This window comes from Salmo salar, chromosome ssa11, assembly GCF_905237065.1.
Source record: "Salmo salar chromosome ssa11, Ssal_v3.1, whole genome shotgun sequence".
Lineage (NCBI taxonomy): Eukaryota > Metazoa > Chordata > Actinopteri > Salmoniformes > Salmonidae > Salmo > Salmo salar.
In genome coordinates this window covers 73974656-73987738 of record NC_059452.1, presented here as the reverse complement: position 1 = coordinate 73987738, position 13083 = coordinate 73974656, and the positions used below count along the sequence as shown (strand labels likewise).

At 40.9% G+C, this 13083-nt stretch overlaps 1 protein-coding gene across 3 annotated transcripts in view; it reads left to right on the top strand.

Annotated features, from left to right (window-relative positions):
* LOC106563017 (microtubule-associated serine/threonine-protein kinase 1) overlaps positions 1–13083 on the top strand; it is a 196783-nt gene that overhangs the window by 38163 nt on the left and 145537 nt on the right. For all 3 annotated transcript variants that reach the window (XM_014128197.2, XM_014128196.2, XM_014128199.2), the window contains exon 2: positions 9017–9170. In XM_014128197.2, the coding sequence (XP_013983672.2) occupies positions 9017–9170 (154 nt within the window). The remainder of the gene's footprint in view (positions 1–9016; positions 9171–13083) is intronic.

Genomic DNA, 13083 nt, shown 5'->3' with positions numbered 1-13083 from the left:
CTTACATGCATCACCGCTCGCATTACAAAAAAAATGTACACATACATGGTCTTCAATCATTTCATCCACTGCTCGCACTTGTTTCATCCACTGCTCGCACTTGTTTCATCCACTGCTCGCACTTGTTTCCTAGCCCCCATGCTTCTACATCTGCATTGCTTGCTGTTTGGGCTTTTAGGCTGGGTTTCTGTTTAAGCACTATGTGAAATCTGCTGATGTAAAAAGGGATTGATTGATTTGTAGGGCTGTGCCCGGCAAAACATAATAATAATCTTGGTCGACCGAAAGTAGTCTGTTCTTTTGACCAATCGATTGGTCTACATTTTAAAACTGTGTATTTTTCTATGTATAGACACACCCTATGTGTTTCAATAAAATCAACTATACTGTATATGCATTGACCTCGTCTGATGCTTTAAGTGCACTATTTGATGACTCGAGGGCGCCAGAGATCAAGATAACCAGAAGAAGAAAAAAACGTAACCTGACCCGACCATGCTCCTACTGGCTTTCGCAGATTCTGCCATTACTCTCCTGAAGTTGCCTGTAATAGGCTACACGAGTAGTCGGCAACCTTTCTCATGTGGAATGCCAATTTATCTTACCATTTCTAGTGATTTTACTTGCCAGTTATGGTTTTCATATGCACATTTCCGTGGAGCAGTTTCATTTAATTTATAATAACGCCTTTGTATCGCTAAATCATTGTCATGTGGTTTATCAAAATTCTATCCAAATCTAAATAAAAAATTATACTCTTTCGGTTTAACTTCTATTGCCATTTTGCCAATTAGGCCAGGTAAAAATAGACCATAAAGCCAACAAATAAAAACATTGCTGCCTGGAGGTAGAAAATATCCTGATAAAAATATATATCCTATAAAATCACATTGGCTACGCATGGTCTGTCTGCAACGAACTTGAAACATTGTATAAACGATTAACTTGGTCTGGCCTGAAGCTCATGCTAGAAAACTTACAGTATTGTATAAAATATTCTAGGTCCTCAGTTTCCAGTGCCAGTGAGCTCAGGACAGACACTGCTGTAGGCTATTTGAGCAAGAAGTAACCAGATAAGCCTAATTTACCATGTTTCCACTGTTTTTCAGAGCATGACATTTTTCCCTTTCACGCTGAGGGGTTATCGAAAAGGAGAGAGCTGGGAAAAAAATCAAATACATTAAGGAATTATTGTCATCCAAGGGATGTAAAAACAGTCTTTGTTTGCGGCGAAGAAAACCTTACTTTGAGAAGCTCCACAGGTAATTAGTGGTGGTGCATTAAGCCAGATCCCTAAATGGGTACATTCATATACCTATATTTGTGCGCAGGCCAGGTAGCCTATAGGCCTACTTCTATGCATAATCAGGTGCGCATCCTTACTCAACATTGACAGGACCACCCCCCAAAAAAGACAATGACTAAATTGACAAAACTCGTAAATGTAATGAATAAACCAAAACTTGTTTCTCACAAGTGTAGCATAGGTTGTGCACTCTGCAAACAACGTGTCCACTCCGACAATGATAATGGGAAGACTGGAATAATAATACTGAATGTATTAACAGAAATGACTGTAACCAAACAAACATTATTTAGGAATTAACGATAAATGTACTAGTAGTGATATATGTAATGGGGAATTGGTAGACACTAACAAGCAAATGCAATTCACACAATGATGTTTTGAAACAGTGAATGTGCACAAATTAGTGGGAGTGCATTCTGGGGAGAGACGTGCATTTCACCCCCTCTAACATTAGCTCTACACCCTTCTTCTTGGACTGTGCCGTCCTCGCGGCCTCCACAATGGATTAGTTCACCGAGATGGGCGTGAATATGACCGGTGTCTCGTTTTCCATAAAATATATATTTATATTCGACCGATTTCTGATTTTTCAACGTCGATACCGATACAGATTATTGGAAGACCAAAAAAAGCCGATACGGATTTGTAATAATGAAAATTACAACAATACTGAATGAACAATGAACACTTTTATTTTAACTTAATATAATACATAAATAAAATCTATTTAGTCTCAAATAAATAATGAAACATGCTCGGTTTATATAATGCAAAAACACAGTGTTGTAGAAGAAAGTAAAAGTGTGCCATGTAAAAAAAAAAAAGCTAACGTTTAAGTTCCTTGCTCAGAACATGAGAACATATGAAAGCTGGTGGTTCAATATTCCCAGTTCTTCAATATTCCCAAGTAAGAAGTTTTAGGTTGTAGTTATTATAGGAATTATGACGCGTCGACTATTTCTCTCTATACCATTTCAGATACCTTTTGCCTATTGGATGTTCATATAGACACTTTATTGCCAGCCTAATCTCAGGAGTTGATAGGTTTGAAGTCATAAATGGCGCTGTGTAGCAAACATTGCTAAGAGCTGCTGGTAAACGCAGTAAAGTTTGAATGAATGTTTACGAGCCTGCTACCACCGCTCAGTCAGACTCCTCTATCAAATCATAGACTTAATTATAATATATAAACATAGAAATACGAGCCGTTGGTAATTAATATGGTCATCCTAAAACTATAATTTCGAAAACAAAATGTTTATTCTTTCAGTGAAATACAGAACCATTCCGTATTTTATCGAATGGGCGGCAACCCTAAGTCTAAATATTTCTGTTACATTGCACAACCTTCTATGTCATAATGATGTAAAATTATGGCAAATTAGTTCGCAACGAGCCAGGCGGCCCAAACTGTTGCATATACCCTGACTCTGCCGCAATGAACGCAAGAGAAGTGACCCAATTTCCCTAGTTAATATTGCCTGCTAACATGAATTTCTTTTAACTAAATATGCAGGTTAAAAAAATATACTTCTGTGTATTGATTTTAAGAAAGGCATTGATGTTTATGGTTAGGTGCAACAATTGTGCTTTTTTTCGCGAATGTGCTTTTGTTAAATCATCCCCTGTTTAGCGAAGTAGGTTGTGATTCAAGCTAGTTAACCTAGTAATATCATCAACCATGTGTAGTTAACTAGTGATTATGTGAAGATTGATTTGTTTTTTTATAAGATAAGTTTAATGCTAGCTAGCAACTTACCTTGGCTCCTTGCTGCACTCGCGTAACAGGTGGTCAACCTGCCACTCAGTTTCCTCGTGGAATGCAATGTAATCGGCGTCCAGATTACCGATGAAGACTTGAAATCGGCCCTAATTTGTGTCTCTCTCTCTCTCTCTCTCTCTCTCTCGCTCACTCGCTCTCATTTATTTATTTATTTATTTTTATATATATGCTGAGCACTTGTTGGCTGATTTTCCTTTACTCTCCAGTCCAACTCATCCCAAACCATCTCAATTGGGTTGAGGTCGGGTGATTGTGGAGGCCAGGTCATCTGATGCAGCACTCCATCACTCTCCTTGATCAAATAGCCCTTACACAGACTGGAGGTGTGTTTTGGGTCACTGTCCTGTTGAAAAAAAAAAATTATAGTCCTAAGTGCAAACCAGATGGGATGGCGTATCGCTGCAGAATGCTGGTTTAGTGTGCCTTTAATTCTAAATAAATCACTGACAGTGTCCCAAGCAAAGTAATGCCACACCACCACCTCCATGCTTCAAGGTGTGAACCACACATGCAGAGATCATCCGTTCACCTACTCTGCGTCTCACAAAGACACAGCGGTTGGAACCAAAAATCTCAACGTTTTCACTCATCATACCAAAAGACAGAATTCCACCAGTCTGATGTCCATTGCTTGTGTTTCTTGGCCCAATCAAGTCTCTTCTTATTGGTGTCCTTTAGTAGTGGTTTCTTTGCAGCAATTCAACCATGAAGGCCTGATTCACGCAGTCTCCTCTGAACAGTTGATGTTGAGATGTCTGTTACTTGAACTCTGAAGCATTTATTTGGGCTGCAATTTCTGAGGCTGGTAACACATCCGCAGCAGTGCTCTGGTTCTTCCTTTCCTGTTGTGGTCCTCATGAGAGCCAGTTTCATCATAGCAGTTGATGGTTTTTGTGACCACACTTAAAGAAACTTTGAAAGTTGTTCATTTTCCGCATTGACTGACCTTCATGTCTTAAAGTCATGATCTAGTTAGCTAATACAAGTTTACAGTAGTTTTCCTGTTCATATCTGGATCCTGGGACGCAGTTAGCATTAACGCTGGGACCGCTGATATATGTCCAGGGATCCTAGCTCAAACAAGGTGGTAATACATTGGCAAAGCAGCTAGTTATCAAGCTAGGCAGCCTGGGCTACTATTGCTTGATACCAAGCACGCTAAGCGGTTAGCCCTTGTAGCTAGGGTCGCACTTCAATTTGTCTCGGTTTTAGGCACACCAATTTCCATTTTTTTTCTTCTACTGCTGTCGTCTCATTTCACGGAGTGAATAGAGGGCTTGTCCTACTATCATGCCTCCGAAAAAAAGACGAGGATTACTGCTGGGCAGGTACGTGAACTCTTGGAGAAGCAGAAATTCTTCTACAAGGAAATTATACTTCAGCAGGAAAATAACTTAAAGCTTCATACAATGATCATGGAGTCTACCAACAAATGGCTGGACGACCTAACTAAAGATGTACAAGACATTAAAACAAGCCTTCAGTTCACACAGAAGGATGTGGATGTATTGAAGACCACACAGGGTACACTTTCCAGAAACTGTTTCTCTATGCGAATTGAAATCACCACAGTCAGGGAGGGCCTCCAGAACATGTATGGGAAGGCTGATTACCTGGATGGACAATCGAGAAGAAATAATCTTGTAATAGATGGTATCCAGGAGAGCTAAAGTTGAGACATGGGCTGAATCCGAGGACAAAGTTCGAAAGCTGTTTTATGAGGAGCTACAGCTGGATCAACAGGTAGAGCTGGAACGTGCTCACCGGTCTGGGAAATCAGGGGTCACTAGTGGTGAGAATGGAACCAGACCCAGGCCAATTGTAGGGAAATTCCTCAGGTTCAAGGATAAGCTTGCAGTCCTTGAAAAAGCCAAATGCCTTAAAGGGTCCTTCATCTTCATCAATGAGGATTTCTCCGCTGCAGTCCGTCAAAGAAGAAAGGAACTAATACCAGCCATGAAGGCTGCAAGAGAACGAGGTGACATAGCATATCTGAGGTATGACAAACTGATTGTTCACCCTCCCTCCCATGGAGTTAGGAGGAGCGACAGACACAAGTCATTTCAGCCCCACATACACACACTGAGTATCTCTCTCTGATTCCAACTACTGATTCATGTTTGGACATATACATACTGTAAATCTACCAAAGAAAGGTCTGTTAACTGCTCACTTGAATATATGCAGTTTAAGGAACAAAATTCATGAAATATGCTGTCTAGTGCAGTCAAACAATATTCATGTATTGGCAATATCAGAGACTCACTTGGACTCTTCTTTTGAGGATGCTGAGATCTCTATACATGGATACAATTTGTTCAGGAGGAACAGAAATAGATATGGGGGGTGGAGTTGCAGTTTACATCCAGAATCATATTCCAGTAAAACAACGTCAGGACTTAATGTTGAATGGATTAGAGGCACTATGGGTACAGGTGCATTGACCACATTTGAAACCTATACTAGTTGGTTGCTGCTATAGGCCACCTAGTGATGATGTGAAATATCTTGATGGAATTTGCGAAATGTTGGATAAGGTATCTGATGAAAATGGGGAAATATATTTTGGGGGATTTTTTTTTTAATACAAACTGTCCAAAGAGAAAGTTATTTCTGTTGCCAATGTATGTAACCTAACCCAAGTTATGACATTACCAACCAGAACGTTCACTAATAGGTCTGGTATTACATCATCAACTTGTATCGATCACATTTTTACTAACATGGCTGAACATTGTTCTAAAGCTGTATCAGTGGCACTAGGTTACAGTGATCATAACTTGGTTGCACTCACTAGGAAAACTAAAATACCAAAGGCTGGTATCAGGACTCATTTGTGAATGAGATTAAGAATGTGCAATGGTTAGAAGTGTGTAGTAAGGATGATCCTAAAATGTCACTAAGTTTGTTTATGAAATTATTTGAGTATAGCTGACAAGCACGCCCCTTTAAGAAAATGCACTGTGAGGTCAAATGGTGCCCCATAAATTGATGATGAGCTGAGAAATTTAATGATTCAACGTTATGATGACAAAAAAGTAGCAGATAAATCTGGTACTTTGTTTGATAAGCAAAGTTATTGTAAATTAAGAAATCTTGTGACCAAGCTAACAAAGGAAAGAAGAAGGGATTCTATCAGCACAAAATTGATGAAGTAAAGGGTGATGGGAAAAAGCTGTGGAGAACGTTGAACACTATTATGGGTAGGAATTCAAACATGTCTGCCTCTTTTTGTTCGAATCAGATGGTATATTTGTTACAAAACCACATGACATAGCAAACTACTTTAATATTTTACAGGCAAAGTGGACAAGTTGAGGAATGCTATGATTCCAATTGATGGCTCCATGTCATATACCCTTATTAAAGATTGTATCATGAAGGAGGGGCAATGCAGGTCAAATTTTCATCAAGTAGAAAGGGTAAGCGGTATAAAGGATTCTGTTGTCTCTTTCGAATGACAAATCGCCTGGGACAGATAATCTAGATGCCAAATTGCTTAGAGTTACAGCTAACCAAATATCTCCACCAATCTCTCATACTTTTAATGCTTGATGTATGGGGTGTGCCCAGAAGTCTGGAAAGAGTCAAAGGTTATTCCACTACCTAAGGATTAAAAAAATCTGCATTCACTGGTCCCAGTAATCGTCCTATAAGCTTGCTGCCTGTGTTAAGTAAATTATTGGAAAACATTGTATCTGTACAAATCAAGGATTATTTTTCATGTAATGGCCTGATAACGGGTTTCCAGCATGCATACAAAGAAGGGCATTCTATGAGTATGGCCTTAGCACAAATGACAGATGATTGGTTAAAGAGTATGGATGGTAGGAAGTTAGTTGGTGCAGTGTTGCTGGATTTCAGTGCTGCTTCTGATGTAATTGATCATGAACTGTTACTATGAACTGTTACTAAGATGCTGCTCTATCCTGGATGGGAAGCTATCTATCCAGGAGAAGGCAAAAAGTGTTCTTTAATGGTAGCTTTTCAAACAGTAAAGATATACACTGTGGTGTTCCTCAAGGAAGCTGCCTAGGCCCACTGCTCTACTCTATCTTTACTAATGATTTACCTTCAGTAATGCACAAAGCAAGAGTGGTCATGTATGCTGATGACTCTACAATGTATAGTGCAGCATCAGAATGTAATGAGCTAACAGATGTACTGAGCAGTGAACTAAGAATGGTGTCTGAGTGGGCTGATATGAACAAATTGCTGTCTAACATTTCTAAAACTAAATGTATTGTATTTGGTTCTAGATATATGCTTGCTGATGACCCCCAATTGAGTTTGTCGATGAATAGAACACGTAGAGCAAGTGAAAAAAAAAAAACTACAAGGCGTCATGTTGGATGCAGCTTTATCGTGGGCAGAACAAATAGATAATATTGTTATTAAGATGGGTAAGGGAATTGCAGTTACAAGAAAATGTTCAGAGTACAGTTGAAGTCGGAAGTTTACATGCATATTAGCCAAATACATTTAAACTCAGTTTAATCCAAGTAAAAATTCTATTGGCCAGGGAGGTGACCAAGAACCAGATGGTCAATCTGACAGCTCCAGAGTTCCTCTGTGGAGATGGGAGAAGCCTTCCAGAAAGACAGCCATCTCTGCAGCACTCCACCAATCAGGCCTTTTATGGTAGAGTGGCCAGACGGAACTCACTCTTCAGTAAAAGGCACATGACAGCTCGCTTGGAGTTTGCTAAAAGGCACCTAAAGGACTCTGACCATGAGAAACCAGATTCTCTGGTCTGATGAAACCAAGGTTGAGCTCTTTGACCTGAATGCCAAGTGTCACGTCTGGAGGGAACCTGGCACCATCCCAAAGGTGAAGCATGGTGGTGGCAGCATCATGCTGTGAGGATGTTTTTCGGCGGCAGGGACTGGGACACTAGTCAGGATCGAGGGAAAGATGAACGGACAAAGTACAGAGAGATCGTTGATGAAAACCTGCTCCAGAATGCTCAGGACCTCAGACTGGGGCGAAGGTTCACCTTCCAACAGAACATTGACCCTAAGCCCACAGCCAAGACAACACAGGAGTGGCTTCGGGACAAGTCTCTAAAATGTCCTTGAGTGGCCCAGTCAGAGCCCGGACTTTTGTAAATGTAATATTCCATTTACTTTTAATACAGTTGCAACAAAATTACATTATGGGGTATTGTGTGTAGAATGATGAGGGGGGGAAACAACTTTAATCCATTTTAGAATAAGGCTGTAACGTAACAATGTGGAAAAATGTAAGGGGTCTCAATACTTTCCGAATATACTGTATATCATAATATAATGACATGAAGAAATTAAATCGGATTATTATCAATGACTGTAACAAGTTGTTCAGCGTCGGAAATCCTCACTGGCACTCAACACTAAATACCTTCTCCAAGCTAGCTAACCACTGTAGCTATTATTGACATCACATTTACTCATTAATAGGTTTTACAAGGATGATGCAACATTTTCCTAAGTTTGCAATGCAAAAAAATATAATTGTTTGTGTACACAAGGATTTGATCATGCAGAGGTTTTTACAGTGCAGATACTGTACTCACATTGTACTCTCACTGGGCGGCTATTTGTGATGTTAGTCATAATCTTTACCATCATTGTGTCGTTGGATTGTATGCTTGCATGATAATTCAACACCTTATCAGGTACTGTATGGTCCATTTACTGTTTGCTGCTCACACAAGTGATCTCTAATCAGGCTTGAGTGATACAGAACCAAGTAAAAAAATGTTTTACCAACATCCGCCTTCAGCCCCACCACTGTTCACCTAACTCCTGTGGTTTCCAAACTACCAAGTTCCTGTGACAATTTTTTTAAATATGAATTGGCCATAACCCACCAGTGTGGTTCTTGATCCACAATTTGGGAGCCATTGACCTAACTTAACCACCATCTTTCCTCCTCTCCTGCAGTTGGATAACATCCTGTATCCTCCTTCCATGCCCTTCCGGAAGTCCACTAACCCCGAGGTCATCCACGGCTTGGGACTCGCCCTCAAGTTCAAGAGACCGCTCTGTGAGGACGGCAAGAACCTCCGTAGGGGGAGCCTAGGGAGCGCTCTCACAGGTAGTAATAACCACAGGGCCTGGCCCTGCAGGTGCACATACAGTATACACACACACATATGCAGAAACACAATAATATATATGTATGTATGCATGCATGTATGCACACTAGTGTTCCACGGTATACCAAAACTTCTGTACTTTTTCGATACTAGAACATGAACGGTTTGGTACAATCATTTTTCTTGCTTCCAGTACTAATGTCAAATGTGTCTCAGGTTGTCTACTGATTGAGAGTTGGCCCAGCGGTCTAAGGCACTGCATCTCAGTGCTAGAGGCGTCACTACAGACTCTGCTTCAATCCCGGGCTATATCACAACCGGCCGTGATCGGGAGTCCCATAGGACGGCGCACAATTGGCCCAGCGTCGTCCGGGTTAGGGGAGGGTTTGGCCGGGGTAGGCGGTCATTGTAAAATAAGAATTGTTCTTAACTGACTTGCCTAGTTAAAAAAAAGGTTAAATAGGCAGACATACATTTTTGATTTATCAGTGCAGCTGATGTCCCCTTATAGTTTGAGAGCATCGTGCCTGCTCCACTTACTTATTCCTAGCTCTAGCCAATCCTGAGGAACCACTGCACTCACTGGGAATCAGGGCCGCATCGCCACTCATGCTGCACAGAAGTTAACACACTTGAATAATCCAACATGAAATGCTGAAAGTGTTAATTACTGTTCGCAAAACAATGTCCATTACAGGCAAGAACACTTTACAATGCAAGAAGATACCGGTCGCTTCCAGCTTTGTAGGCTAACTTTCCTTGCTAGCTTACAGTTGAAGATAACATCAATTCACTACCCTAGTACCTTGTTTGTGATCATATGCAAACCTTAATGCAAAATATCGCTGATTTTCAAAGCTGTTTGTCACCAAAAACGTAATTCATTCACTTCGTCTCCCAGCCTCCGGTCTCTCTCAATCATTTTCATACTTTCTCTAGTGTGAACTGACTGTTAGTGAATGACATCATGGATCTTAAAGAGACAGTGCACACTTTTATAAAATAAAATATTGCTTCTTCTATGCAAATGTTGTTGATCAGTATGATAAAATGAGTCCCAAATGGTAGGGAAACAGATTGCTTTTCATCTGTTGCCCCATGAAATAGCTCTAACTCAATGCATGCACACACTCGTATTGAATATGCATTCACCTGTATTGTGAATAGGCCTAGGCTACATCCTGATTAACCCAGTTTAATAATGTGGTGAGGGGTGACCTGGAGCTGTGCTCTGGGCCGGGGCACTAATTAGGGATTTCCTCTCCTGGCTGGTGTGTAATGAGTGCTGATGAGGAAGCCATCTCCGGATCATCGTTTTCCTTCCTGTCTCTGTGTGTCATCCTGTTTTACCGTCCGACCCTCCAGATCTTACCGCAAGGCACCGGATGCCATGGGGAGGAGACGTGTCGTGGAACACCGGGGTCATGTTCAGGAGGGCACACTGTAGCATAAAGGGGGAAACAAACATCTTTGTTCTCATTGGACAAGTTCAGGTTGTGCCTCCGAGTTTCAAAAAGTTGTGAATCGATTTTTCCCTACTAAACAGGATGCAGGTAGAAAAGCAGAGGATGTTGTCTTTTACTGAGGTGTGCCCTATTTCTAAGTGATGAGGTAGATAACTGTTACGGAGGGAAAAGGCATCGATGGAGAAGGGAAAATATATCCACCTGAAATAATTGGTGACTGTAAGACACACACACACACACACACACACACACACACACACACACACACACACACACACACACACACACACACACACAGGGATGTTCCCTAGGTTTAATAACAGAGAAATTACCCCCCCTTCCCCTCCAACCCTACCTGAAGTTAAGTGCTTTTGTGCTGGGAGGTCACCATACATGGAGTTGGGTGAGAATCGTCTTCAACATCGCATTTCCGTCAGCCTCTTTGAAATGCATGAGGAAAGGCCCATTCGAAAGGCAGGACGTTTTGGTAATGCAAGGCTCGTGCATGTGTAATGTCCCTGTGCATTATGCATGTGTAATAGCCTCTTTCCATGAGTCAGGCAGGCTCTCATACATGTGAGAAGAAATTGGGAGATGGTGGAGATATGGTTATTTCCAAAGATTGGAAAGGCTAAATGTTTGGTTAATGTGTAAAGGATGATGCCTGAAGTACAGGACAACCACATCACGCGCACACACAAACACATGCACGCAGACATACAATAGGCATACAAAACATTTTACATCTCACCATGGTATTACTTCGTTGGTCTTGACTTATGTTGAATAGCTTCTCCATGACGTGTTGACGCTTGTTTTTGACATTTCATTTTGAACTCATCTGCTGCTCTCATTTTCCATCGCCACTTCACGCGCCCAACTCTAGTTTAGAGTTGTCCTGACAGTGCTGTCGAGTGCAGCCAATTTCAGCAGTGCCAGCGTGGCAGACGGAACCCAACATTTGCTTCCTCAGCCACATATTGCAAATCCCACATTAGACACAGGTGCTTCTGTAAGTTGTTGAATTCTAACTTGTCAAAGCATGTGCATCATGTTTGCCAGGCATATCAAATGTGATCAGACTCGTCGTCTCACCCGTCTTATTTTGCATCCTACTCAAAGGGACTATCAGGCTTTATAGCTAGTTAGCTGTCTAAGTTGGCGCGATTTGTCAGTGTTCATGATGGGCTAAGTCTTCCTAGTGCTGTAGACTAGAGCAGATCAGGTGAAGTGTTTACCAAGAAAATCTTAATGCGGTGAGTGTGAAAGAAGACTATGCTCTCTATCGCTGTCTGTCTGGGCCTCATGGTCAGAGCTGGCAGAACTCTGCTTACTCAGGCTATACGTTGGGTAACATGGAACTTTGTTGAGCATGTTTTGAGTTGACTTTTGCAGCCACCCATATAGGCTACATTTTGCAGACGTTCATCTGCATTTTGCAGCCATTCATGTACATTTTGTAGCCACCCATAAACAGTGCCTTCAGAGAGTATTCATACCCCTTGACTTATTCCACATTTTGTTGTTGCAGCCTGAATTCAAAATGTATTTGTTTTCTCGCCCATCTACACACACAACTCCATAATGACAAAGTGAAAACATGTTTTTAGAAATGTTAGCAAAATTCTTTTAAATTTAAATACACATATTTAATTTAAGTATTCAAATCCCTGAGTCAACACATGTTAGAATCACCTTTTGGCAGCAATTACAGCTGTGAGTCTTTCTGGGTAAGTCTTTAAGAGCTTTGCTCACCTGGATTGTAGAATATTTGCCCATTATTCTTCAAGTTCTGTCAAATTAGTTGATTATTGCTAGACAACCATTTAAGTCTTGCCATAGATTTCAAGCAGATCTAAGTCAAAACTGTAACTCAGCCACTCTACAACATTCACCGTCTTCTTGGTAAGCAACTCCAAGTGTAGATTTGGCTTTTGTCTTAGGTTAATGTCCTGCTGAAAGGTGAAATAGTCTCCCAGTGTCTAGTGGAAAGCAGACTGGACCAGGTTTTGCCTGTGTGTTTCTTTTTTCATCCTGAAAAACTCACCAGTCCTTAACAATTACAAGCATACCCATAACATGAAGCAGCCACTAGTATGCTTGAAAATATGGAGAGTAGTACTCAGTAACATGTGTTGCATTAGAGTTGCAGGCCTTCCCTGTAGCTCAGTTGGTAGAGCATGGTGTTTGCAACGCCAGGGTTGTGGGTTCGATTCCCACGGGGTGCCAGCACAGGAAAGAAAGAAAAAAAAAATGTATGAAATGTATGCATTCACTACTGTAAGTCGCTCTGGATAAGAGCGTCTGCTAAAATGACTAAAAAAAAAAAATTGCCCCAAACAACACTTTGTGTTCAGGACAAAAAGTGAATTGCTTTGCCACATTTTTTGCAGCATTACTTTAGTGCCTTGTTGCAAACAGGATGCATGTTTTTGTAATATTTTTA